General features: G+C 56.4%; 1 protein-coding gene across 4 annotated transcripts; it reads right to left on the bottom strand.

Annotated features, from left to right (window-relative positions):
• Positions 1–409: 409 nt before the first annotated feature.
• ZAP70 (zeta chain of T cell receptor associated protein kinase 70) lies at positions 410–27,218 on the bottom strand. Of its 4 annotated transcripts, none has more exons than XM_005575029.5 (14): positions 27,120–27,218; positions 26,802–26,880; positions 14,383–14,805; positions 13,564–13,724; positions 5,819–5,957; positions 5,630–5,717; positions 5,500–5,546; positions 5,291–5,342; positions 4,182–4,374; positions 3,435–3,641; positions 2,575–2,767; positions 2,343–2,483; positions 2,133–2,245; positions 410–891 (listed from the first exon to the last, which is right to left on the bottom strand). In XM_005575029.5, the coding sequence occupies exons 3-14, from the start codon at positions 14,782–14,784 to the stop codon at positions 768–770; spliced, it is 1,860 nt and encodes a 619-aa protein (XP_005575086.2). In that variant the 5' UTR covers positions 14,785–14,805; positions 26,802–26,880; positions 27,120–27,218; the 3' UTR covers positions 410–767. The 4 variants fall into 4 exon arrangements, with proteins under 4 accessions (XP_005575086.2, XP_073867119.1, XP_065382687.1 ...); XM_074011018.1 differs by having other exon boundaries at positions 13,574–13,724; XM_065526615.2 differs by lacking the exons at positions 14,383–14,805; positions 26,802–26,880; positions 27,120–27,218 and adding an exon at positions 13,928–14,072.
• Between the last annotated feature and the right edge of the window lie 215 nt (positions 27,219–27,433).

Raw genomic sequence — 27,433 nt, 5'->3', positions numbered from 1 at the left:
GTGCATCCACCCAGGAAAAACGGTATCTCTCAGGATTTTCGAGGCGCCCCTGGGGTGGTGAAGACCCCATGTGGATGGGGGAGGGGTTAGCATCGGTTAAAATCGCTCCAGGTGATCCGAACGTGCACCCGGCATGGAGCACACCCGTCTCCACACAGGCAGGGGAGCTGGGCTCAGCCGGGCACGCAGCCCTTGGGCCCACACCCACCTGGCCTCAGGTTCCCCACTCCACCCCAGCCCCTCCCTCACATGAAGGTGCCCCTAGGGTGGAGAGTGGGACCCAGCTCCGTCTTCCCGGGGGTCCCTTCCAGGCTCAGTCCACACAAGAACAGTCACCTCCCTGCACTGTACATAACCCACCCCTCCCCTGGCACCTACCCCCACCCCGGAAAAGATGAGGGCGCTCAGACAAGAGGGAAGTTGAGTTTATTCTGGTTATCTACACCTGACCACCGAGGACACCCAGGCTCCAGGGTCAGGGCCCAGAGGAAGGCATCCGTGTAAGCAACGCCCTCAGCTCAGGGCCCTCCGGGAGCCACCAGCCCAGGCTGCACGGCCCCAGCCTCCGGGGCCTCCCTGCTCCGCAGCCAGACAGGACAGGGGTCAGGCAGGGGATGCAAGGCCAGCACGGCCTGAGACGCCCCTACCACAGCCCAGCTGTGTGTGGAGACAACCAAGCAAGGCTCAGCCGGGCTGCAGGGCCTGGGGTGGGGCCGAGGCAGGGGAAGAGCCGGCGTGGAGGGCTGCAGGCCCTGGGCAGTGGGAGCTCAGGCACAGGCAGCCTCGGCCTTCTGCGCGCAGGCCGGGGAGCCCTCCGCTTTGCTGGCCAGGCTGTAGTAACAGGCCCGCATGCGCTGCTCCACGGTCAGGAAGTCGGGGCGATCCTCCCACCTGTGGGGGTGGGGTACATCCAGGCTGCTGACCACACCCCCAGGACCCAGCTTCACTACAGGGTGGGCATGCACAGTGCTTGGCTGAGGTAGACTTTCGGGGCTCAGAGAGTCAGCAGGGCTGTTGGGGTGGTGGAGAGGCCTCTGGGGTGTGAGAGCGTTGGGCGATGCCACACAGCCTAAGAGGCAGAGCTGCCCACACACAGGGTGCTGGGATGACCCTCTACTGAGCATTAACCAGTGAGGACTCAGGGGACTGAGTGGACTTGGTGTCAGAGTGGCAGCTATTGACCATGGGGACCTGGGATACAGAAAGCTAATGCTTTGCGCATGCACCCGGGGCCAAGGTATCAGTGGGCTGGGCGAGGGCTTAGACGAGAGGGAGTGTGAGGCTGGTGAGCAGCAGAAGCCTGGAGCACGGCAGTGGGTCTGGCCAGTGAGGAGCTGCAGTATTAATGGTACTGGGCATGGGGTATCCATGGACTGTGTTGGGGTGCTAGGTGCTAGCCTCTTTGGCTACTGGGGTGTGGTACCCTGGGTGTTTCCTGATGGAGGTCGAATTAACACGTGTCACAGGAGGGTGGACTGGCCAGAAACGGTGTCTATCTGTTGGGCTGCTTGGGTATTTGGGTGTCAGTGTCCTAAGTGCTGGCCGGTGGGGAGTCATGCGTTAGAGTGTCCACACGTTGCATGGGCAGTCTAGGGCGTCCGCTTGTTTGGGTGTGTGTTGCCTGTTGTCTGATGGGAAGTTGGGATATTGATGGTGTTAGGAGTTGAGATGTTTGAAGGTTGGGCTTCCACCAGGCAGAGGTAGGGGCTGGAACAGATGAGAATTTGGTATCTCAGTGCTCGCCTGTCTGGTAGCTGGGTGCTGCGTGCTGGCTGGTGGGGACTGGAGTGTTGGGTACTGGAGAACCATCTCATGCCCTGAGTGTTGGTGTCACAGGTTGAGCAGCAGAGTATGGATGTGTTTGTGTGTTGCAGGGTCCATGTGTTGAGTGATGACTGAGGTTTTAGATGCTGAGGCACAGGCCCACAGGTGGGGTGGCAGGGCAGGGCACACTGGAGGACAGCAAACCCCGGTGTGTCAGAGAGCTGGGGACGGGGGTAGGGGGTGGCTGCAAGGGCCATGAACTGGGTGAAGGGCTTTGGGTGGGATGGCATTATGTCGACATCAACTTATCCGGCACCAGGACGTCCCAGGGGTCAGCCCGGCCGGGTCCCCTCCCCACCAGCACTCACTTGTAGATCCAGCAGTCGCTCATGAGTTCGTACAGTTCAGGCGGACACTCTGATGGGCACTCCATCCGCTTGCCCTGCTCAATGAAGGCCATGACCTCCGGCCCTTTCATCTTCTGCTCAAACCAGGGCCGACACACCTGTGAGTGACCAGGGTCCTCCTCCTCCTCCCCCTCCCCACCGCACCGCCCACCCGCCTCTGCCCTCGCCTGCCTTGTAGGGCTTCTGGCCGTAGGACAAGGCCTCCCACATGGTGACCCCGTAGCTCCAGACATCGCTGCGGCTGGAGAACTTGCGGAAGTTGATGCACTCGGGTGCGTACCACTTGAGCGGCCACTTCCCTGCTGAGCGGGCCTGGGGAGGGGGAGATGCTGCCGGGTCAGGGCTCGGGGACCCTCTACCCACCCAGCCTGTCCACCTGGGCATCACAGGGGCAGAGGCTCACAGTGTAATAACTGTCATCGGCGCCCAGTGCTTTGGAGAGGCCGAAATCGCTGATCTTGGCGTAGTGCCGGTTAACCAGCAGCACGTTGCGGGCCGCCAGGTCACGGTGCACGAAGTTCTTCTCCTCCAGGTACTTCATCCCCATGGACACCTGGTGCAGCAGCTCGGCCACATTGCTCACGGGGATCTCCTCCCTGGGGTGGCGGGGAAGGCGGGGTCAGCTGGGAGACCAGCCAAGTTCCCAGGGGCAAAGCACGCTTCTCTGACCCAGCTGGGCATGAGCCAGGTGACCATGTGTTCAAAAATGCTTATTGAGTACCCGCTGGGGACACAGCGGTGAACAAAACAGGCAAAACGCCTGCCTTCATCCAGTCTCGAGGTTTTAGGGATCACCCACACGCCATGACTCCCAAATCTAGACCTCTGCCTGCACCCCTGACGTGCTGAGGTCTCACGGGCATCTCAAAGATAATGTGGCCTGATTGTCCCCGTCCCCACGTGCACACCCACGTGGCTCCTCCACTGTCCGCTCCAGCAGCTCCTCTTTCTCTCACACCCAATCCGTCAGCAAACCCTGGCAGGTCTGCCATCAGAATCTCCCCAGAACCCACCGCACTCCTCGCCTCTGCCTCTGCCACCAGGAGGCAGCCACGGCACCACTCACCTGGACCCCCAGGCAGGAACCGTCAGGTCCGCCCAGGCCCTTGTTCCCTCCTCACTGTCTCCCACTGTCTCCTCCTCGCTGCCCCCGAGCCAGGTCCTTCCCACACATGCATGCGTGCGGGTGTGTGTCCACCATGCCCAGGCAGAGCCCGGGCCCCACCCACCCGATGGCTGGGCCCACCCGGTGCTGGTGCTCACTTCTTGCCAGCCAGGAACTTGTGCAGCGGCCCGCTGCCAGCCATCTCCATGACGAGCATGAGGGCCTCAGCCTGGCAGACGCCAATGAGCCGCACGATGTAGGGGTTGTCCAGCTGGTGCATGATCTGTGCCTCCCGCATCATCTCCTCCGTGTCCGCCTTCTCCGTGCCCTGCTTCAGCACCTTGATGGCCACGTCAATCTGCTTCCTGCTCGACCCGGCCACGGGAGGCGTGTGGGCAAGGGGCACCGGCCCTGCTCGGCCCCACACCCCCACCCACCCATCTCTCTTCTCCCTTGAGTTGTGCGGTAGACAACTGCGGTCGCCACCCAGGTTGGAACCCAGGCGCTCAATGTCCTTGCGGCCGGGAGTGTCTGCTGAGGACAGCTCCCAGCCGGGTTGCTCACAGGGAACGGCCCATTGCCAAAAGGAATCCAAAGTGACACCCTCCCCAGGGGCAGCCTGTCAGGGGCCAGTGGACTCACGGATCGGGGACCCCACTGCAGCTCCGCTGGGTTGGGTAACTGCAGCTCAGCCACCTCCCCCTGCCCAGGCCCACATCCCACCCCCGTCAGGTGTCCCGAGCTCTCTCAGGGAATCCTCCAGCGTGCAATGTCCTGCCCCAGAGTCTGTTTCCCAGGCAAACTGCTGTGAGACAGACATCCCGGCTCCCACCCCACAGCCTAGTGAAGCCGCTCCCCTCTGTCCCCATGCGGCGGAGGCCCCACCACGGCAGGGGCGGCCATACTTGCGCATGCGGTACACGCCCTGGCGCACTGAGCCAAAGTTGCCGCAGCCAAGTTCAATGTCGGCTATGAGGAGGTTATCGCGCTTCAGGAAGAGCTTCTTGTCCTTGAGCTCCTCTGGGTCGCTGTAGGGGCTCTCATACACGCTGGTGTCCATGGGCATCGGCCGCGGTTTCTCTGGGGACGTTACGCGCGCTGGGCACACACAGCCGTACACTCCCAGGTCAGAGGCAGGGGCGTGGGGAGCAGGGCAGCCTCAGCCCCCACAAGCACCAGCCCCAGACAAGGGTGCCGTCCCTGGAGCATGCACAGGCAGGTGGGTGCCCATGCGTGTTCCTGCACATCCACACGCAGGCACTGGCATACACTCCTGGCCACAGCTGTGGGTGCACCGTGCGGCCACAGGAGGGTGGACTCTAGGGGCGGGTGCATTGGTATCCACGTGACACCGTTACTGTGCCAGCTGGGGTGTGCATGTGTGTGCATTCGTATGTGTACACCTATGGCCAGGCCTGTCCCTGTCCGTGTATGCAGCACACAGCCACATTTACAAGGCCTCCGAAGGTGAGCTTCTGGGTGTACATGTAACTATGTATCTTCTCGGTGCACACATGTGTTCAGGTCTGCACCCACCCATGAGACACAGGAGCACCTGCAGCATTTTAGGAATATGAGCTCTGGGGTCCATCCTGGGTTCACATCCCGCCCCCACCACTGCCCCACATCCCCGTAGACAGAGCCCTCCCTCTCTCATCTGTAAAGTGAGGGTAATCACCATAGTCACTTCATAAGGCATGTCAGGAGGGCTCGGTGGCTCATACACACAGTGACCTCGGAACGTGACTGACACATGGTAGGCGCTCAACAAACGTGTGTCTGGGGAGCCCCAGGCGGGGCCAGGTGTGCTCCCTGCACGTCAGTACGCACTGGGATGTACGTGCGCACAGGCAGGCGTGATGGGCATGCGCATGTGTGTCACAGGGGTTAACCAAGCCAACTGCCACAGCCTGGCCCGGCCCACAGCATCCCCGTGAAACCCCACAGCCCTGACAGGGACCCTGCTCTCGGCTTGGCATGAGCCCCAACCCACACCCCACCTCTGCCCGCTCACCTGGCTCAGGGGTGTATCCATCTGAGTTGAGGGTGTCGATCCGTCTCTGAGGCTAAAGGCCACAGAGTCAGCAAGGCCTGAGCTGGGGATGTCCATCCCCTCTCAGGAGACCCATGTCCACCGCAGGCACCCCAGCCTCCACCCCAGCCTACCCCACAGCCACCCCCAGCTCCGTCCCCAAGGCCACACTCCAGGTGCCCCCAACTCACGTGAGTGAACGTGGATGGGTGGGCTGGGAGCGTGGGAGCAGCAGCCCCTGGGGGAGCAGAAGGGCCAGTGAGGGCTGGGGGCCAGGTCTCCTGCCGCCCCGCCCACCGCCCGCCCGCCCGCTGCAGGCACCTGAGGCACTGCTGGCGCTGCTGTTGGGACAGGCCTCCTTCAGGCAGTAGATGAGCCCATCCGCCTTCAGCTTCAGATACTCCACCAGCTGCAGGGAGCAGGCAGCTGGCAGAGGCTCCTCTCCTCCCCAGAGCCCGGCACCCCATCAGAGCATAGCATCTCCCAGAACAAGCTGCACGGGCGGCCTACCTGCCAGAGCGTGTCAAACTTGGTGCCCTCGGGAATGCAGTACTTGCCCGCCTTGTCTTGGCTGATGAGGTAGTGGTACACCGTCTTCCCATAGATGAGGGACAGGGCATACGTGCCCTGCTCCTTCCGCGGCCTCAGCCTGGCAGGGGAAGGGAAGGGATGTAACCCCTAGAGCCACCTGGGGGCCTCCTACCGTGCCCCAGTTCCCCCCACACACACCCTATGGGCTCCACACCCAGGAGCCTTGCAGAGAAGCTGCAGGGACTGGGGAAGCCAGGCCAGGCCCCCATCGCCTCCAGATCTGCTGATGATGGGCTAAGTGGCAGAGGGCGGTGCAGGGGCCATGGCTGTGTTCCCAGGAAAATGCACAGTCCTCCAAGAGCCAACAGATGGCCATTCACGGGGAATACCTGACCACCCGCAGTGGACACTCAGCCATGGAGGAGGGGGACACCCATCCACTGGGGAACACCTGGTCCCCCATGGCTGAACACTTGGCCATCCGTGGCCAGACACTTGCCATCCACAGGGAGAGAGCCATCCACAGGCACTCATTGAGGGTACGCTTGGCCACACAGTCAGCCAACCGTGGGGGGCACTTGGTCTTCTACGACAGACACAGAGCCTTCAACAGGTGGACCTAGCACCATTCTCCTGGGGAGAAAAAGCCTTTTCCACCTAGACACACACAGGTAGGTGCAGCTTCATGACCAGCTCACAGGGCACCCTGTGCAAATCAGAACAAGTCACTTTCTCATCACAAGACTGACCAGTTCCATAACAGATGGACCTTTCCTAGAATGAGACCCTCGATTGCTTTCTGCTGGAATTTTGTCAAAATAAATATATAAATCTTCCATGTCTGTGACGGGAATTGAGCCCCTCAAAGGTGGTGTGTTTGTGGGGTGAGAAACTGTCCCCCCATCCCCTCCAGCCCTGAGTACACACACATCCCCCATACACACAGACCAACTTAGTGTCGGACACTGGCACCCTCACATGAAGCCCCACGGTGACACCAGTCAGCATCCCCCACAAAACAGTTTTGTCTGGGGTCACTGGCACAAGCCTCTACTGCAGGATCAAGTGTAGCTTTCCAGTGAGGAGGGAGGGCAGCTGGCCCCAGGGAAGCTGTGAAGGGCAAAAGCAGCCAACTCCTGACCTCAGGGATTGCACTGCCCTACAGAAGAGCCCTTGGGATGGCCTGTGAGCTGCACCCTCCAAGGTGCAAATTCTCAGACCGGGCCTGGCCCTGTCTGCGGATGTTCATTCACTGGACAAGTCTTTACGGACTGTGGACCACAGGCCAGGCACCGTTCTGAGTGCAGGGATACAGCAGTGAGCAAGGCAGCTGTGGGCCCACCTTGCAGTGAGGCCCTTCCTTAGGAAATGTCCCCTGAGTGAGGCAGAGAGGTCCAGCTGTGACCATCCCCTCCATTCCTGGACAGCATGTTCCCCAAAGAACAGCACAGTGAAGGGTGGGGCAGTTCCCAGGCTAGCCCACAACAGTCTGGAGACAACGTGGAGAGATGGGAAATCAAGGCAGGGGGCAATGAGGGCACACAAAAGGGCAAGGAAGAGAAGCCTGCCACAAATTAGGAAACAAACATCCCACAGAGACATGAGGCTGGGATAGCAGATGCAATGCCATCACGTGAAACCCCACAGTGACACCAGTCAACATCTCCCCCAAAACATTTCTATTCTGAGTCACTGGCACAAAAGCTCCTGTTAAGTGTAGCTTTCCAGTGAGGAGGGAGGGCTGTTGGCCCTGGGGGTCTCAGAGCTGTGGAAGTCAGAGGCAGCTGGCAGGCTGGCCGGGAGGCGATGGTCTCCAGGGACTGTGAGACGTGAAAACACCTCCTAAGGGTCACAACCTGAAGTTTAAACTGACAACGGAGACTCGATGCCAAGTCACTCACCAACAAACAGCAAACCTCCCCTCCCATCTCCCCTCCTCTGTCTCTTTCTTTCTTTGTTTTTTTTGTTTTTGTTTTGTTTGTTTGTGTTTTTGAGATGGAGTCTCGCTCTGCTGCCCAGGCTGGAGTACAGTGGCACGATCTCGGCTCACTGCAAACTCTGCCTCCTGGGTTCCTAGTAGCTGGGACTACAGGCGCCCGCCACCACACCCAGCTAATTTTTTGTATTTTTAGTAGAGACGGGGTTTCACCGTGTTAGCCAGAATGGTCTTGATCTCCTGACCTTGTGATCCACCCACCTTGGCCTCCCAAAGTGCTGGGATTACAGGCATGAGCCACCATGTCTGGCCCTCCGTCTGTCTCTTTCATTCTTTCTTCTGGAACTAATAATTTCCTCCCTGTTTATTTAAACTTCCGTGTGGAATATTGGAGACAAACAGCCACAATATTAGGGAGCTCTTCGCATCAATAGGTGGGGTCTCCTCCTCTGTCTCCTGAATCAGGGTTTGACCATGTGCCTTGCTAACAGGACATTAGCAAACATCACACAAGCAGAGACTTGAAAAGTAGTTGAGCATTGAGGTTGGCCTGCCCTCACTTGCTTTTCCTGGCAGCTCTCCAAACACCATGGGAATGAGTCCAAGCTAGCCTGCTAGAGAAGGCCCATGGAGGAGAACCAATGTGCCCCACATGAGTGTCCAATAGCCATTCATGTGAGTGAGGCCATCCCAGAGACCATCCAGCTCCAGCCAATCTTCCAGCTGGCTGTGGCCACATGAGTAAGCTCAAAAACCCAGCAGAAGAGGCACCCAGCTGAACTTAACCCAAATTACCAAGCAAACCAGCCACATTGCCAAGTAAAACAAGAGTGAATAAATGACTGGTGTTTGTTTGTTTGTTTGTTTGAGACAGAGTTTTGCTCTTGTTGCTCAGGCTGGAGTACAGTGGTACGATCTTGGCTTACTGCAACCTCCACCTCCCGGATTCAAGCAATTCTCCTGCCTCAGCCTCCCGAGTAGCTGGGATCACAGGCATTCACCATCATACCCAGCTAATTTTTGCATTTTTAGTAGAGACAAGGTTTCACCATGTGACCAGGCTGGTCTCAAGCTCCTGACCTTAGGTGATCTGCCCTCCTCAGCCTCCCAAAGTGCTGAGATTACAGGTGTGAGCCACCACACCCAGCTGTAAATGACCATTGTTTTAAGCCACTACGTTTCAGGGTGTGAATACAGCACATTGTTACACAGCAAATGCTAACCAATACACTCTTTGGAAAGAGACACGTGAGTTCATAAAAAGCAGCCGTAAATTCCCAGATAATAACCACACAGGCTAAGACATTGGTGTTATCACCACATATATTTCAGTACCATAAGTTCTACTTTATTTAAAAAAAAAAAAAATGCTAGATAGTGGCAGTTCTTTGTTCTTGCAGTTGGGACTTGCACTTAAGCCAGAAGTACAGGCTAAAAAATCAATTTGTATCTCTGCTCTTAAAATAATACGTAGAACCTTTAAGAGCTGCATCTGTCTCTGGTTCATGATTGTAAAACAAAAGAGCTACCATTTATTTATTAAGATATTGGTTCTAAATTCTTCACATATTTGTCCTATAACCACAGCACTCCCCACAAAGTAGGTAATATTGTTATCTCCATTTTGCAGATGAGGAAACTGAGGCACAAGATTATGTATCTTGCCTAAACTGCAGAGTTGGTAAGAGGTGGGAAGTGGAGCCAGGATTCAAATGCATTTCTGACTGTACAGTTAATTGCTACCTAGAACTAACACCCAGCTCTGTCACAGATTACCTGTGAAACCCTGAATAAACTGCTAATCCTCGCTGGGCTTCAGTTTCCTTATGTATAAAATGAGATAACTGGTCTAAATCATAACTTCTTGACCTGAAACAGGTTCAAAGGATGAGGTTCAGGACCAACCATGATCTTGTATAACTGTCTGCAAAGTCCTTGAGGTGAATATGTTTTGGGGGATTGTGAAAGGGGCAGTCAGTAGGATTCCAAAGAGGTCTGCGCTCCAGGAGAGGATAAGAAATACTTGACAGGCCAGGCGTGGTGGCTCATGCCTGTAATCCCAGCACTTTGGGAGGCCGAGGCGGGTGGATCACCTGAGGCCAGGAGTTTGAGACCAGCCTGGCCAACATGGCAAAAACCTGTCTCTACCAAAAACACAAAAATTAGCTAGGCATGGTGGTGCACGCCTGTAGTCCCAGCTACTCAGGTAAGCTGAGGCAGGAGAATCACTGAACCCGGGGGACAGAGGTTGCAGTGAGCTGAGATTGCACCAGTGCACTCCAGTCTGGGTGACAGAGCAAGACTCCGTCTCAAAAAAAGAAACACTGGACAATGTACTCTCTTAAAGGCCCTTTCCAGGGCAAGTTTCTTTTCAAGTCAAATCAGCCGATTCCATAAAATGCTGCCAATAACACAGAAACAGGCCAGCGTTGGCAGCGCACAGGCTTGGGTACAATTCCATCTGTTCTTCAGCAACTATGAACTGTGCTCAACGGTAAGCATGGTCCTGGTCTTCACTCCAGGCCTGAGTCGCACGTGTCTTTCTCTCACACCCCGAGCCCTGAGAAAGCTGTTATAGACTTCAGGAACCGCAAGAAGCAGCTCTCACAGTTTCTGTCCAAAGCGTGCCTTGCCTAATTTTCCAGGAGCCGGGTTCCTTGTAGCTGCTTCTGGTCTCTTGACATTTACCCAGAATGATCACTGTCCCTCATACCACTGTGCCAGCTGTTTCTGGACCTCACTGCCAGCCATAGGCTCTATGTCATGCCCAGATGCTGGGCATCTCTCCTTCCTAGCCACACCCTCCCACCACCAACGCTGGTCCTATTGGCCTGGGAGACTGCATGCCAGTTTGACATGCAATGCACAGACAGCTGCTTACAGCTGTTGGCCCTGGCTCTCCTGAGACTCCTCTAATCTCAGTAGACTGGTTAACTCTAAGCCTGTCATGAGCTCTGCTGTGTTACACAAAAAGTGTTTGAACTTTTCCTTCGGGCAGTGAAACCTTTGCCACACAATACTGTATATGGAAGCCTAAGATAGCAAACAGATCAAAGCCGAGCTGCTGTTGTCATTCAAGTGGAATGGGGGCCTGAATCCCACCTGCTCAATCCTCCGCCCACTCTCCCACCCCCTAGAATCCTCTGTCACTCTCAGGAGGCTTTAGAGAATCTGGGGGAAATTTTTAAGCCATTACAGTGGCAGAATTATGACCTGTATGTGTGTGTGTGAGTGCAGGATGAAGAAGAGAGATGGGGGCGGGGAGGGAAAGAGAATAAGAAAGGAAAACTAAGAAGAGAGGCAGAGACTGCGGGGATGAAAAGCTACATTGGGGATGTAGGGGGAAACCAGAGTAGAAACTCAGATTATAAAATCAAAGACAGATGAATTTTTTTTATGAAGGAGAAAGCAGAGACGGGAGGAAAGAATCAGTTACATCAATAGGAAGGGCTTAGAGCCTTCTTTGTGTCCAGCCTGGGGAGAGCCCCTGGGCTCTCAGGCACCTGGGGTAGCATGTCTGGACGAGGGGGATATGAGCATGTGAGACTTGTGAGCTAATGTTAGTAACCTCTTGGCGAGGGTCACACCTGGGGTGGGGTGATGCAACATCTAGAGAAAGGTGGGTAACACCTGGACCAGCCATCACCATGTACTGCAAGACGGAGCCCTCCAGATGCAGCCCCTGCCCTCAGGCTGACAGTCCAAAAGAAAAGAGAGACAGCCCCCAACACCCATGTTCACAATGCCCATACCTTCATGACAACCCCCTTGGTCCAATCCTACAACCAACCTTTTGCAAAAATGGCTCCCTGCATTCCTCTCCCTTAGGGAGTCCCTTCCCTACAGTGACTTTGGTTTTGGTCGTGTGACTTGCTTTGGCCAATAGGACATCAGTGACATTACAGAAACAAAGGCTTGAACTTGCCCTCTCCTCTCTGACTGATCTTGGGAACCCTGCGCCACCACCACACGAACAAGCCCCAGCTCCTTGCTGGATGATGACTCCACTGGGCCAGCTCATCCCCATCACCCAGGTGACACTGAGCCAATGGCCAGTCATGTGAGTGTAACCATCCCAGCCTATTCAGGACCAGCCTAGATGACCCAAACCAGAACTGCTTAGTTAGCTCACAGAATCGGGAAGAGTGATAACTCATTCTGAGCCAATAAATCTTAGGGCTGTTTGTTACGTAGCAAAAGCTAACTGATACAAATGCAAAGGTTTCCTCTTAGAGAAAACAGCCCTGTCCTGAGCTGTTCAGAAGTTGTGCCATTATCTGCAACATGTATCTAAGAACTCCCTCAGAAGCCTTGGAAACTCCACTCCAATTTACAGCCTAAATCTGAATCTGTATGGTAGGGTAAAAAGAGTTGTTTTATCAGTCCACAACAGAATCTTGGAGAGGGAGCTGCATCTTGCGAAGAAGCCTGCAGGCAATCTACAGAAACTTCACATGGGTGAGGAAAATCAAGGGATGTGGTCATTTCCTCCAAGTGGGTTGACCTCAGGAGAGGAAACAGCCCTGGGGGAAGCAGGTGACCAGAGGGATCTGCCGGGCAGGGGCTCGGGCCAAGACGCACTCACGAGAAGGAAGGCCCAGGAATTGTCCCCACAGATTTCTTGGGGGAAAACACTGGGCTTCCTGAGGTCATGGGAAAGAGGCAGCACCAGTTTCTCTGTATTCTGAGGCCGGAGTGACCTCAGCTGCACCTGGACACCATCTGTTATAGAAAAGATCCCGTGTCCAAACCAGAAAGCAACAGCCCCAGCAGGGCTGTCGAACACTCAGAGTTTTGAAAAGAGCTTTTGAGAGATTTTTTTCACATTAACAAATTCACAAACAGCCACACGGCCTCAGCTGCGGCTCAGACACGCACGTTCACCCACATATAAAAGCTAACATTTACCACATTTTTCCTATGTCAGTTACCATCCTCTCGCTTCACACGTACTAATTCATGTAATCCTCCTAGAGGACCCCGGGGGGAGGTACCGCTGTCAACCACAGGACAGTTAGAGGGGCTGCTTCATCACTCTCCCGGGGATCCCATCTCACTTGGGGGAAAAGCTGAAGTTCCTGCCCTGCCCATCACCTCCTCCCATTCTCCCCCTCACTCACGCAGCTCCAGGCACATGGCAATGTTTCCGGAACACACCAGGTGGACTCCTGCTTCCTGATCTTTGCACCAGCCATTGCTTTTCCAAGAACACCTTTCCCCTTGAAAGCTGCACAGCTCACTCCTCAGCTTCTTTCCCTTACTCAAAAGCCACCTTCTCAGGAAGGCCTCTTCCGACCACCTAATCTCAAATTGCGACCCCTCCCCACCTGCACACATGGCACTGACTACCATCTGACAGGGTCTCTATTTTATTGATTCCTTTTCTTGTCCACCTGCCCCATGAAGCCAGGCACTGTGTCTGTCTGGCTCATCGCCATGTCCTCAGTGCCTGATACACAGTAGGTATGCAGTAAATATTTGTTGATTGAAGGAGGGGAAACAGGCAGACAAACAAGGTCTGCTACTTGCCCAAGGGCCACAGCCAGCAGGTGGCAGAAGCGGGATTCCAAGCCAGGCCAAGGGACCCACTCTGGAGGCTTTCCTGGTTACTGCCTCTACCTCCCCATGCACAAGCTCCTTTGCACATCAGAAACGCACAACCCACTTGCACACGGGAGCACAGGCACACCCTCACGGCCCACCTGCACGCTCACGTCTGCCCCAGTCCCCAGGATCCCTGCCAACGAGCCCCAGTCCTCACCACACCCAAACCCCGGGCCCCACATACAGGAACTTGCCGTCGGTCTGGGTCCCAGAGTAAAGTTTGCGCTCGGCCTCCTCACGCGTCAGGCTGCTGTGGTACCAGGGCATCCGCTCGTGGGCCGTCGTAGCAATAAGTTTCTCCACCTGCGGTGCCTGGCTGATGATGGCCTGCTCCAGGGCCTCGCCCTATAAAAGGAGTATCAAGAAGGTCTGTAGGTGCGGCCAAGTGCTCGCCACAGGAACCCCCTTCCGGGAGCCCCGTCCCAGAGGACTCCCCACCCCACCTCACCCAGGCGTCCCTAGCGCGTGTTATGCAGGTTGTCGAGGACCACTTCCTTGCCACCTCCATGGTCCCCTCCCCAGTCCAGCTAGGGAGGAACCACCCCCACCTTCCAGCAGGGCCCCAAGCGTATCTCCAGCTTGAAGATCTAATTCAGGTGGTTGTGCACGGTGGCTGTCACTCAGGCTGTGCAAGACTACAGCCCATCTTCCCGGACAGCCGCCCTACCCTAAGGGCTCACCCTGGCCCCACGCACCCTCCTCCCAGCCCCGCCCCCAGTCCAAGCCTCGCCTTCGCCCGGCCCAGTGCATCCCTCCACCTTCCCATCTGGCACAGTAGCGCACCATAGCATCGCTCAGCCTGCGGAAGGCGACCGCCACCACGGAGCCCCTACCTCTGAGGCCTCCTTTCAGGTTCTTCCCCAACCAGTGCCCCACCTCTCCAGCTTCCAAAGGGGACTGAATGGGGAAGACGACCTTTTCCTCCCTCCTATCCCCCAAAACCCCGGACTGCCCCCCTCGGGCCACGCCTCTCCAGACCCCGCGCCCCAGGCCGCGCTCTCACCTCCAGCTTCCAGGTCTGGCGCACGTAGTCGCGCACCATGGCGTCGCGCAGGCAGTCGAAGACGCCCGGCTGCGGCTCCAGGCCCGACGGTCGGTTGCACGGCTTACGCAGGTTGCAGGGCAGCCCGTCGGGGTCGCGCGAGTAGAACTCGCAGAGCTCGGCCGGTCCGCAGTGAGCCTTGCCGCCCGCGATGGCGTAGGTGCCGTTGAGCTGGCGCTCGATGGGAAAGTGGTGGAAGCGCACGTCGTGCACGAGCGACAGCACATAGCCGCCCAGCGAGCGCAGGCACTGGCGCAGCAGGAAGAGCCCGTCCGCCATGCCCGCCAGCTTCAGGTGCTCCTCGGCCTCGGAGCGCGAGATGCTGCCGTAGAAGAAGGGCAGGTGCGCCGCGGGGTCTGGCATCGCCCCTGGGCCTCCCCAAACCTGCGGATTCACAGAGGGTCGGAGGCACATCAGGGCCTTCCTGAACCCGGTGCGTGGGGCCCAGAGACGGCCCAAGAGACTCCGCGTGGAGGGCATCAGTGCCGCAGGCTGAGCGCGCCAAGGGGGCAGAGCCTGCTCTGTGCCCGTCAACCTGGAGAGAAGCCGCAGCCTGCTGGGCACAGATCCAGAAGTCCCAAACCCCCCCTCTGACTTTCCGGAGACATTATGTGGACACTCAGGCACGCCAACTGGTCCCCAAGCACCAACACCGGTACCCATCCCTTCGTGTCCCAACTACGTGCTGAATTCTTGTGTTTCAGGCCCAGTGCTGGGGATATGCACGCTGGAGGCAGACACGGTCCCCACCCCGTCCTCGGGAACGCAACGGCTCTATGGAGGGAGAGCCGTGAGATAAACTGAGAAAGAAACAAAAACAATCATTACAGACTGAGGTCGGCATTACAAAGGAAATAAGTGGAGTGACATTAAGAGAGAGAGGAGGTGGCTCTCGCTAGGACGGTCACCTTCTCCGAGGAGCTAGCATTTGAGTGGAGATCTGAAGGAGAAGCCAACTTTTCAACAAGCGCGCGGGACAGCGCATCAGGCAGAGGGGCCGGCATGCACAGAAGCCCCGAGGCCGCACCCAGCTTTGTTCACCCAAGGGCCCTACCTCTCAGCCTCCCGTGTCCCTTCCACTGACCCTTTCCCCTCGGCCTTAGCAGGCCCCCCTCGCCTTGCCCTCTGCCTTCCTTGGCAAGTTTCTACGGAGCATATGCTAATTTGAATATCCATCCCTAGGGGACTGGTTAAATACATTAAGGTTTAATCTCAAAGTGAACTTTGATACAGCTATTAAACAAAACGTGAACTTTGATACAGCTATTAAACAAAACGTGTGATTGAGGGGAGGAGGAATTAAGGCTATTTAGACAGATGGACATCTGGTAAGGCAGATAACTTAAAATTGCCTGCCCTCACCTTTCTGGGGTGATGGTGACGTCCTGTATATTCACAGGGCTTGGGTTACACAAGTGTTTGATCTTGCCACAACTAAGAGAACCTACACTTAAGATGTGTTCATTTAATTGTATTTGCCTCCCTCAATTAAAAAAGAAACATAAAATATTGACCCCTAGGTAACAATCTGCGTGCAGAAATGTTTAGGAGTGATGGGAACTGAGGACTGTAATCTAGTTTGAGAGCACCCCCCAAAATAACACTGATGGACGGACACACAGAGCGAGAGGGACGGATAAAAGGTTAGACAGCCAGAGAGACACAGTTGACTCCTGTTGTTCTCCACAGTTCTGTAAAGTCAACGCAAACACTGAACTAGCAAATAGAGAACTATCCGTCCTAGGGGAAATGTAGAGTTAGATTCCTAGGAGCCTCTGTTTACATTTTCATCAACTGATCAAGACATAACCTTGTTTTTTTGCGAGTTTCTGCTTAAAGGCACCTTATTTAATATACCTGGTTGATTCACTAACATTGAACACTTAGCCAACAGCACTATAACGATAAGCTTATCTGACATGTTTTCTCCGTAAGGCACATACAGCCTTCTGGCCCTTAGGAATGCTAGACAGCATTTCGGCACTATGGTTAGGGGCCACATTAACCAGTGAAATCACCAACAAAAAGCACAAACATTCCAAATATGTGAGGCCGGGTGCGGCGGCTCATGCCTGTCATCCAGCACTTTGGGAGGCTGAGGCGGGTGGATCACTTGAGGTCAGGAGTTCGAGACAAGCCTGGCTAACATGGTGAAACCCTGTCTCCACTAAAAATACAAAACATTAGCCAGAGGTGGTGGCAGGCACCTGTAATCCCAGCTCCTTGGGACGCTGAGGCAGGAGAACCTCTTGAACCCAGGAGGTGGAGGTTGAAATGAGCCGAGATCAGGCCACTGCACTCCAGCCTGGGCAACAAGCGCAAAACTGTCTTTAAAAAGATAAAATAGGCCAGGCACGGAGGCTCACACCTGTAATCCCAGCACTTTGGGAGGCCAAGGCGGGTGGATCACAAGGTCAGGCGTTGGAGACCATCCTGGCCAACATAGTGAAACTCCGTCTCTACTAAAAATACAAAAAATTAGCCGGGCGTGGTGGCAGGCACGTGTAATCCCAGCTACTCAGGAGGCTGAAGCAGAATTGCTTGAACCTGGGAGACAGAGGGTTGCAGTGAGCCGAGAACGCGCCACTGCCACTGCACTCCAGCCCAGGCGACAGTGTGAGACTCCAATCTCAAAAAAAAAAAAAAAAAAAAAACACACACACACACACACAAAACACACATAAAATATAAAAACAAAATATGTGGCACCACCAAATAGAACATGAAAAAGATTAGCCAGCTGCGGTGGCTTACACCTCTAATCCCAGCACTTTGGGAGGCCGAGGCGGGCAGATCACAAGGTCAGGAGATGGAGACCATCCTGGCTAACACGGTGAAACCCTGTCTCTACTAAAAATACAAAAAAAAAAAAAAAATCAGCCAGGCGTGGTGGCAGGCGCCTGTAGTCCCAGCTACTCGGGAGGCTGAGGCAGGAGAATGGCGCAAACCCGGAAGGCGGAGCTTGCAGTGAGCTGAGATCACGCCATTGCACTCCAGCCTGGGTGACAGAGCGAGACTCCATCTCAAAAAGAAAAAAAAGAAAAAAAAAGAACATGAAAAAGACACTTGTCTGCCGCATGAGAGCATTTGCCTTGTGCATCCTCAGTGGGAACATATGTGTCGAGTGACTCATATTTTTGCCACTCTGTATGTCTGAGAATGACCACAAAAGTGCCACGTTGGTTTTAGGGTTTCAAATAACTGTTAACAAGTAGGAGAATTCACAAATAAGAACTTCACAAACAGTGTTGATCAACTGTATGTGATAAAACAATTATAGCAAATCATTAACTGTTGAATCTAGCAGGTGAGTTATTGGTGTACAGTTAATTCTATTTTCTGCATATTGGTAAGTTTTCATAGAATGTTGGGAAAAAATACCTCTCCATAGCGGTTATGAGGTGTTTCTCTACTAAGAGAGGTCCAGCAAGGCTACTCAGGCATAAGTTTGCACTGGAGAAGTGACCTTGGGTGCCCTTCTTAGTTATGCAAATGGAACCAAGGGGTAAAATGAATGCTTTTGTGAATCAGGAGAGGCTCCCTCTGCCCGGGGTGTCCAGGGATGGGCTCTGGAGCTGAAAGGAAGGTACTGGAATGGGAATCAGGTGAGGTCTGGGTCAGAGTAGCTGGAGGAGGGGCCAGGATCTGCATTGTAACCCGATTAATTGTGATGGTGAGGTTGGGAGGGCCAAGCTTGAGGGGGGTCCTGGATGGCCCAACAGTTACAGACAGGTGGGTGTTCCAAAGATTCATAAGGGACTGCATTTGTGGCTCCACCTGGAGAAACAGGTCACCATTCCACAAGAGTGTTTTTAAAAAGTCACGAAGTGGCTGGGTGAAGTGGCTCACGCTTGTAATCCCAGCACTTTGGGAGACCAAGGCGGGTGGATCACATGGGGCCAGTAGTTTGAGACCAGCCTGGCCAACATGGTGAAACCCCGTCTCCATTAAAATACAAAAATTAAGGGCCGGGTATGGTGGCTCACACCTGTAATCCCAGCACTATGGGAGGCTGAGGCGAGCGGATCACGAGGTCAGGAGATCAAGACCATCCTGGCTAACACAGTGAAACCCTGTCTCTACTAAAAAAAAAAAAAAAGAAATTAGCCAGGCGTGGTGGCGGGCGCCTGTATTCCCAGCTATTCAGGAGGCTGAGGCAGGAGAAAGGCGTGAACCCGGGAGGCAGAGCTTGCAGCCAAGATGGTGCCACTGCACTCCAGCCTGGGTGACAGAGCGAGACTCCATCTCAAATAAATAAATAAATTAAATTAAATACAAAAATTAACCAGGCGTGGTGGCGGGCACCACGCTACTCAGTCCCAGCTACTCAGGAGGTTGAGGCAGGAGAATCACGTGAACCCAGGAGGTGGAGGTTGCAGTGAGCTGAGATCATACTACCTCACTCCGGCCTGGGCAACAGAGCAAAACTCCATCTCAAAAAAAGAAAAAAAAAGTCATGAGGGCTCCTAGGTATTCACTCTAAAGAAATGGAAATTTGCATTCACACAAAAACCTACCCAGGAACCTTTATAGCAGTTCTAGCCACAATTGCCAAAAATTAGGAATAACTTAAATGTTTCCCAGCAGATGAATGAGATACACCGTGGGACATGCCTACCGTAGAATTCTACTGGCAATATGTGGAACGACATACGGAGACACACGATTCCACGGATACATCGCAAAGGCCTCTGGCTGTGTGAGAGAAGCCAGGCTCCAAGGGCTACAAACTGTGATTCCACACACAACTGCAGGGATAGAAAATGCGCCAGGGGTTGCTGGGTGCTGGGGGTTAGGGAAGGAGTGATGACAGAGGGCAGGAGGGAATTTGGGGGAACAGTCTGTATCTTGATTGATGTGGTAGTCTCTGGGCTGTACGCATTTGTCAAATCTCAGAATTTTTCACTAAAATGATATAAAAATGTTATTGTATGTAACTTATACCCCAAATTTTGATTAAGGGGGAAAGGAATTGGAAGATACAAACACAATGGACACTAAAAATGCTAATGAAAATAGGAAAAGTGATTAAGGGCTGTCTACACTCCCGTCCCTATGTCCCTGACTCCCAGCCTTCTCAGCCAGACCCACGGTCTGCGCCCACCCCCTAGGCTGTTCTCCAGCACTGATCGCACCCCTGGCAGTCTGTGTGCACCAGACAAGCACTCTGTGACCTCCTCAATCCTGGGTCCCCTGAGTGGCCGACACCAATGACTCCTCCCTCCTGCCTGAGCCTCATAGACCTCTCTGGTCCTTCACAACCCCGTGGCTTGCCTCCACCCTCTGACCATCCTGCTCACTGTCCCCTTACTTGGGTCATACATGCTGCCACACCCACCTCTCCCGGAGCCCAGATCTCTCGCCTGACTGAGGTCGGTTGGTGCTGGCATCATTTCCTTTGATCTCCACCAACTGTTTCCATTAATACAACCAACTAAGATCCAGATGGCACGCTCATGCTGCCTGTGGCTGGCTGAACCCCACAGTCCATTTCCACAGAGCTGAGCTCCACAGTCTGCAAGTTGCTCCTTGGCAATTCTTCCCCCAGGCCTCCCTTGCTCAAGACCCTACTGTCTACTGCATTGGATCTCCCCAGCCCGCTGCCCCAGCTGAGCTGTGCTACTTGCTTTCCTTCAAAGGACGTTCATACTTTTATCCACACAGCACCCTCCACCTAGTGCACCCTTCCATCTCCCCTCCGTCTTCTCCAGCCCAGCCAGCCCTTCCTTGAAGACTCCTAGAGTCACTCCCACAAAGCATGAGGACGCAGGATGAGGCAACAAACTGAGGGCTTGTCCAAGGACCATGGGTGCAGGGTAGCAAAGCTGGTCTCTGGGGCCGGAAGCTGTGGCAGGAAACTGTCGCCAACACAGTTTGAGAAGCTCCTCCCCACGTGGCCACAGGTGCAGCCTGGGTAGCTGGAAGCAGGTTAGGGCAGAAGAGGAGATGAGGGAGGCTCCGCGCCCAGCCCAGGGCTGCCATCCGTGACCTGAGGCTAAGGAGTCCCAGAGGCAGGCTCTCTTCCTGTGCATCTCGGCTGCATCCCAGCGTCGCTGTCCCACGGCCCACGAGGACAACCGTAATCACAAGCACCACCCATAGCAGGCAGGTCGGGTGGTGGGCGGCTCCTCTTCCACCCCTGGGGCCTTTCTGGACTGTCCTCACTAGTAAAACATGGGGCCCAAGTTCCCAGGGACCCCATGGCCAGAGATGCTGGGGAGGCCAGAGAAGGTGGGCAGAGGTGGCAGAGATGAAAAGTCCGGGGGCGGCCGGGCGCGGTGGCTCAAGCCTGTAATCCCAGCACTTTGGGAGGCCGAGACGGGCAGATCACGAGGTCAGGAGATCGAGACCATCCTGGCTAACACAATGAAACCCCGTCTCTACTAAAAATACAAAAAAATTAGCCGGGCGAGGTGGCAGGCGCCTGTAGTCCCAGCTACTCGGGAGGCTGAGGCAGGAGAATGGCGTAAACCCGGGAGGCGGAGCTTGCAGTGAGCCGAGATAGCGCCACTGCACTCCAGCCTGGGCGACAGAGCGAGACTCCGTCTCAAAAAAAAAAAAAAAAGAAAAGAAAAGTCCGGGGGCAAGAGGGGGAGCATTTGCCACGCAGTGGTTAGCCAGAGTGTCTGCTGTCAGTGAGCTGCACCGATCTACAGCTCCCCGGGATGACCCCAGACCCCAGGCAGGGGATCAGATGTTTCTGTTCTCAGCTGTGTCCCTGCAGACTCGCGGCCCTCCCAGGAGTCACCCACCCTGAGACCCACCCCGGCCCTCGTCCTGCCTGGGCCACCCCAACGGGCGGGACTTAGGTTAGGAGCCCCACCCTCAGTCCCCAGTGAACCTGTTCATCCCCCAAGCCTGGCCTACGGTTCTCCCTAGGCTGACCCCAGCCAGCTTCCTCTTGAGCTCACAGTTCAGAGATCCTAGTTTGGCCTTCCCAGAGCTTACAGCCCCAGGATCCCAGCAGAAAGATCACAGCAGAGCAGCCACGGGGCACCTGCCCCACGCTCACAGCCCAGGCCCTGAGAGGACGATGGGAGGAAGCCTTGGAGCCTGGTCGGAAGGACCTGCCTGGAACCCCACCATTCACCCGGCCTCCTTGAGTAAAGGCCTGGAACCCCACCATTCACCCGGCCTCCTGGGGCGAAGGCCTGGAACCCCCCATTCACCCGGCCTCCTGGGGTAAAGGCCTGGTACCCCCCCATTCACCCGGCCTCCTGGGGTAGAGTCCTGGAACCCCCCCATTCACCCGGCCTCCCGGGGTAGAGTCCTGGAACCCCCCATTCACCTGGCCTCTGGGGTAAAGGCCTGGAACCCCTCATTCACTCGGCCTCCTGGGGTAAAGGCCTGGCACCCCACCATTCACCGGGCCTCCTGGGGTAAAGGCCTGGAACCCCCCATTCACCCGGCCTCCTGGGGTAAAGGCCTGGCACCCCACCATTAACCTGGCCTCTGGGGTAAAGGCCTGGAACCCCCCATTCACCCGGCCTCCTGGGGTAAAGGCCTGGCACCCCACCATTCACCCGGCCTCCTGGGGTAAAGGCCTGGAACCCCCCATTCACCCGGCCTCCTGGGGTAAAGGCCTGGCACCCCACCATTCACCCGGCCTCCTGGGGTAAAGGCCTGGAACCCCACCATTCACCTGGCCTCTGGGGTAAAGGCCTGGAACCCCCCATTCACCCGGCCTCCTGGGGTAAAGGCCTGGCACCCCACCATTCACCCGGCCTCCTGGGGTAAAGGCCTGGAACCCCACCATTCACCCGGCCTCCTGGGGTAAAGGCCTGGAACCCCCCATTCACCCGGCCTCCTGGGGTAAAGGCCTGGAACCCCACCATTCACCCGGCCTCTGGGGTAAAGGCCTGGAACCCCACCATTCACCCGGCCTCCTGGGGTAAAGGCCTGGCACCCCCCATTCACCCAGCCTCCTGGGGTAAAGGCCTGGAACCCCACCATTCACCCGGCCTCTGGGGTAAAGGCCTGGAACCCCACCATTCACCCGGCCTCCTGGGGTAAAGGCCTGGAACCCCCCATTCACCCGGCCTCCTGGGGTAAAGGCCTGGCACCCCACCATTCACCCGGCCTCCTGGGGTAAAGGCCTGGCACCCCCCATTCACCCGGCCTCCTGGGGTAAAGGCCTGGCACCCCACCATTCACCGGGCCTCCTGGGGTAAAGGCCTGGAACCCCCCATTCACCCGGCCTCCTGGGGTAAAGGCCTGGTACCCCACCATTCACCGGGCCTCCTGGGGTAAAGGCCTGGAACCCCACCATTCACCCGGCCTCCTGGGGTAAAGGCCTGGAACCCCACCATTCACCCGGCCTCTGGGGTAAAGGCCTGGCACCCCACCATTCACCCGGCCTCCTGGGGTAAAGGCCTGGCACCCCCCATTCACCCGGCCTCTGGGGTAAAGGCCTGGCACCCCACCATTCACCCGGCCTCCTGGGGTAAAGGCAGTGCTAGATTACAGCTGTTGCGGAGAGATCAGATTCCCCAAACATGCTTCAAAGGAAAAAAGAGTCAAGGGGTCAAATACAGTTTCAAATGCTGTGAAAAGCACATTAAAGGCTCCTAGAAGACCACGTGGAAGGACCCCTTTCAGCGTCACTTAATTCCCACACCTATTCAACAAAGCCGTGAAGGTCTACTGTTTCACAGGACATTCTCTGGGCACCAAAAGCCCCCATTACATGCCCATCGTCAGAGCAGAGCTATCACGCCAAAGCCACAGGACCTGGTGGGAGCGGGCAGGAGCAGCACGAGCTCCATATGTCCCCTCAGCCAGAGGCTCCACGTCCCGCCAGCCAGAGGCTCCACCTGTCCCCCCAGCCAGAGGCTCCGCATGTCCCCCCAGCCAGAGGCTCCGCGTGTCCCCCCAGCCAGAGGCTTGACATGTCCCCACCCAAGGCACTGCTGGAACGGGGCCCCGGCCCCCTACTGCCCCCACCTCCTCCTACTGCCCCCCTACCATGCTGTTCCCACACCCACTCCTGGCTCTCTCTCTCTGAACCCCCAGTCCTCGCCTGAGACCCTAAGTCCCTCTGAAGCCGTGTTTCCTGCTCCTTAATCCCCAAGATGTGCTTGGGCTGCCTGTGCCTACCAACAGAGGCAGCATAGGCACTGGTCATCAGCAGATGCCAGCTTGGAACCATGAGCCACACAGCAGCAGTTAGCCATGGCGACAGGCTCCTCTTTCATATGTCTTTCCTGACTGCAGGGATCGGATTCAAACCGTGGGATCGTGGAGCCACCACATGGTCACGGTGCAGCCTGAGCAGCGAGTGAAGCTCGCCAGACCTCTGGAAAGCAGGGCCAGCGAAGGTGCCCAGCCTGGGGCTGCAGGGACTCCCTGGGGTGAGACTTGCTGGCCCCCCGTCATGCCATCACATCCTCCTCTTCTCTGCTGGAAGCCCTCTAGCCCTCTAGGCTTTCACCCACCTCACTTGGGGTGAAAATGCAAGTCCTCAGGGTGGCCCCCAAGGCCCTTCATGATGCCCGTCACCCCCCGTCACCCGCTCCCCTCCAGTCACACGGGCATCCTCGTGTTATTCCTTCAGGTTCCTTGGACAAACCAGGCATGGTGCAGCCTCGGGGCCTTTGTACTGTCTGTTCCCTCTGCCTGGACACTCTTCCCCCAACACCTTCCACTTTATTCAGGTCTCTGCCTAAGTCACCTCCTCCAGGAGGCCTTCCCTGACCTCCCTCTCTAAAATAGCCTCTCCTCTCTCTAGACCTGACCCAACTTTATGGTTCTTCGCCACCTAAAAGATGACATTGTATCAACTTGGTGACACAGTACCTTTGTCCCTGCCAGAATGTAAGCACCACGGGAGTGGAGACTGTCTCGTTCCCCTACCTATACCAGCACGGCACAGAGTAGGTGCTCAATATACCAGGTACCTACAAAGGTCTGCAGTCCGCTGGGGGGGGTGGGGACGCCTCTGAACACCCGTGGAACCTGACACCTGGGGAGGGGTGAGGGCTACAGGGGCTTCCTTGGGTGGGGGACGGTGGACCTAGGGACTTCCTCCACTGACCCACGGTGGGAGAGGAGGGGCCTGTCCTGAGGATCCTGGCCACCGGCTGTTCCCTCAGCCCAGAACAGCGCTGCATCCTTCTCCTGGGCCTCAGGCTTCAGGCCTCCTCCGTTGTCCCATCCTCCCAGAAGCATCCCATGGGCCCCGCCCCCTCCCCAGCCTGGGTCAGGCACCTCCCCTAGGCTTCCAGGGTCCCCATCCTGCCGCATCACAGTCCTGATGGCCTCTGTCTCTGCTCCTCGGTCCGTGACCAGGCTGAGCTCCCCGAGGCAGGGCCCACGGCTCTTGTCTTGTTTTCTATGGAAGCTCCTGCTTCCTCCCAACAAATGTTTGTCAAGTGTGTAAGGACAACCACAACGGCCTCTGTGCTGGGGACGGCCTAGCCCTTCACGAGCATTAGTCATTTATTCTAATTCTCACCACAACTCCATTTGGTGGGGACTGTTATCCCACTCCTCAGCTAAAGAAACTGAGGCTCAGAGAGGTCAATGTCACGCTCGGAACATGCAGCCTGCAAGGGGCTGCCACGACTGGAACCCAGGTGTGTCCAACGCAGCAGGCAGCACTAACCTCTCCAGCAAATGGCTATCAGGAGACCCTGGAGAGCCGGGCTGGGGCGGGGTCAGGGTCAGATTCCCGAACCCAGCAGACTCTCTAAGTGTCTGTGGATTGAACAACGCCCCTCCACCGCCCCTCCAGGGAGGCCCCCAACTCCGCCCTCCACTGCCTGTGTGACCTCAGCAACCAGCGGTCCCTCTCTGGGCCTCAGGCTCTGTGACTGTAAAAGGGAGTCGGGAAAAGGCGGGGTGAGTCGGGAGGATAGGGGCTGAAAGAGACGCGGGGACAGCGTGGGACTGTCCTGGGCCTTGTAGGCTGTTCACAGGATTCCTGTCCTGGACCTGTTAGATGCCAGTAACACCCGCTGGGTCAAAACCCAAACCGTCTCCGGGCACTATCAACTGTCCCGGGGGGATGGGAGGAGGCAAAATTGGCTTTGATGAGAACGGCTGCCTTAACCCTGTAGCTTGGGGTGGGGCAGGGAATGGTCAGCACGGGATGGTCTAGGTGCTGCAGCCCCAGAGAATATATAGGAACTGTGGAGTCCAGAGCCCAAGGCCACCCAGGGCTAGTGAGGATAATGAGGGTTTTAGCGAGACGTTTCTCCACACCTGTATGTGCCAGGCACTGTGGATACAGTCACTTTATCCTCCCGAGAGCCCTGGGAGGGAAGCACAGAGAGATGCGGTGACTGGGAGGGAAGCACAGAGAGATGCGGTGACTGGGAGGGAAGCACAGAGAGTTGCGGTGACTGGGAGGGAAGCACAGAGAGATGCGGTGACTGGGAGGGAAGCACAGAGAGATGCGGTGACTGGTCCACTCACACAGCTGGTGAGTGGCAGAGCCAGAACGTGAAGCCAGGCCCCCAGGCTCCAGAGTGTGCACATCAACACCCCCGCCAACACTGCCAGGGCAGCGGGGCCGAGGCTGGAGGGCCGGTGAGAAGAGGGAAAGCAAGCTCCGGATTCAGCAGGAGGCACCTTCACAGGGGGCACCTTAGGAGTCCCTGACCCTGATCTCTCAGCAAGGCATTATTAAGCACCTCCTGTCTGCCCGCTGTTCTAACCAAGACGAGAATCATGAATCATCTCGAGCTGCTCCCCTCATGAACCCCTGTTCTTCCTGTCGGGGATCCTTCCTACCCGGGACACGTTTCCCAGCCTCTCGCCAACAGTCAGGAACCAAGCACCTGCCAGGTGCCCATATCTGCATGTGCATTTAACAGATGCACAAACTGAGGTCAGAGAGGCCGAGCAACTTGCCAAGAACACACAGTACTTAAGCAGAACCCGGGGTTTTGCTCTTTCTCTCCCCAGGTCTTCCTCTAACCTGAGCTCGGCTACAAGTGGCTCAAGCCTGCCCTGGACCCTTCACAGGAATGACAGCATTCTGCTGATGGAGCTCACGGCCCTGGTGAACAGCCCCCTTATCTTCACAGGGCCTGGGGACTACAGTGCACTTGCGCTTTCTCTGGAGCTTTCTCTGCTTCCGGGAGCCAAGGATGCAGCCAGACAGGGCCCAGCAGGAGCCCAGGAACCAAGCAGGCCTCGCTGTGTCCCCTGAACAGCCCGGCTTGGCCAAGCCTCTGGAGGGGGAGCTGCTTCCCTCAGCATGGCCACACGCCCTGTCTGCCTCCATCTCCAGCCGGTCACCACCCAGCCCAGTCCTCCAGCCCTCCTGGTCCTCCCAGCAGCCTCCTGACTCCCGGTTAATATTCTTTCCTCCTCCTCCAGACACAGCCCACCATGCAGACGGTGGCCAGGTGCCACTCCACCCAGGCACCACTTACCTGGGGACGTACAGGTGGATGTCCAGGCAGACAGGCCACTTGTGGGGTCTCTGGTCCCAACGCCAATGGAGAGCCGGTTCTGGGTGAAGAATCAGGACTTACAAAGCCAGTCTGGATTTCCCTGCAGGCCGAGCCCCCAGCCTGAGAGGGAGGCCCTGCTGCTCACACTCTCCGCACACACTCTGGGGGAGGACGTCACACCCCGCCAGGGTTTCTCACTCATGGATGGGGTGTTCACCCTCTGCCAGGTCTCCCAGAGCCCCCTGGGGTGGCCCTGGTGGCAGGACACGGGCAGACGGCCCAAGGACAGTCACTCACCTGAATGCCCCAGCAGCAGCTCTGAGGCCCACGGTGGGCCAGGCCTGGCCGGAAGGCCTGGTGTCTGCTGAGCTCCAGCAAGCAGGCTTGTCTGAAACTAACCTATTTCCTGGATGCGAAGACAGGAAAGGGGGCTGTGTTTGATGTTTACATCAAAGTCACAAAGTGCTGTGCTCAAGGAAAATCACAGGCCACGTGCGCCAGGGAGGAAGCGGGCATTTCCGGGGCCCAGCACTGCCTGCCCAGCTGCAGGATGGGACTGAGAGATGGGGATGAGGCTAAGCAAAGGCAGGGGTCAGGAAGGACGACTCCAG

Source organism: Macaca fascicularis, chromosome 13, assembly GCF_037993035.2.
Source record: "Macaca fascicularis isolate 582-1 chromosome 13, T2T-MFA8v1.1".
NCBI classification, from domain to species: domain Eukaryota; kingdom Metazoa; phylum Chordata; class Mammalia; order Primates; family Cercopithecidae; genus Macaca; species Macaca fascicularis.
The sequence above is the reverse complement of the archived record's forward strand: the minus strand, read 5'-3'. Positions and strand labels throughout refer to the sequence as shown.

Bases quoted from the DNA above. Each gene is read 5' to 3' on its own strand.
- ZAP70 (XM_005575029.5), bottom strand. From the start codon at position 14,784: ATGCCAGACCCCGCGGCGCACCTGCCCTTCTTCTACGGCAGCATCTCG. The intron at 5,958-13,563 runs GTATGTGGGGCC...TTCCCCTGCCAG, and splicing joins CAGACCGACGGCAAGTTCCT to GCTGAGGCCGCGGAAGGAGC. The intron at 4,375-5,290 runs GTGAGCGGGCAG...GTGTGTGCCCAG, and splicing joins TGGATACACCCCTGAGCCAG to CGCGCGTAACGTCCCCAGAG.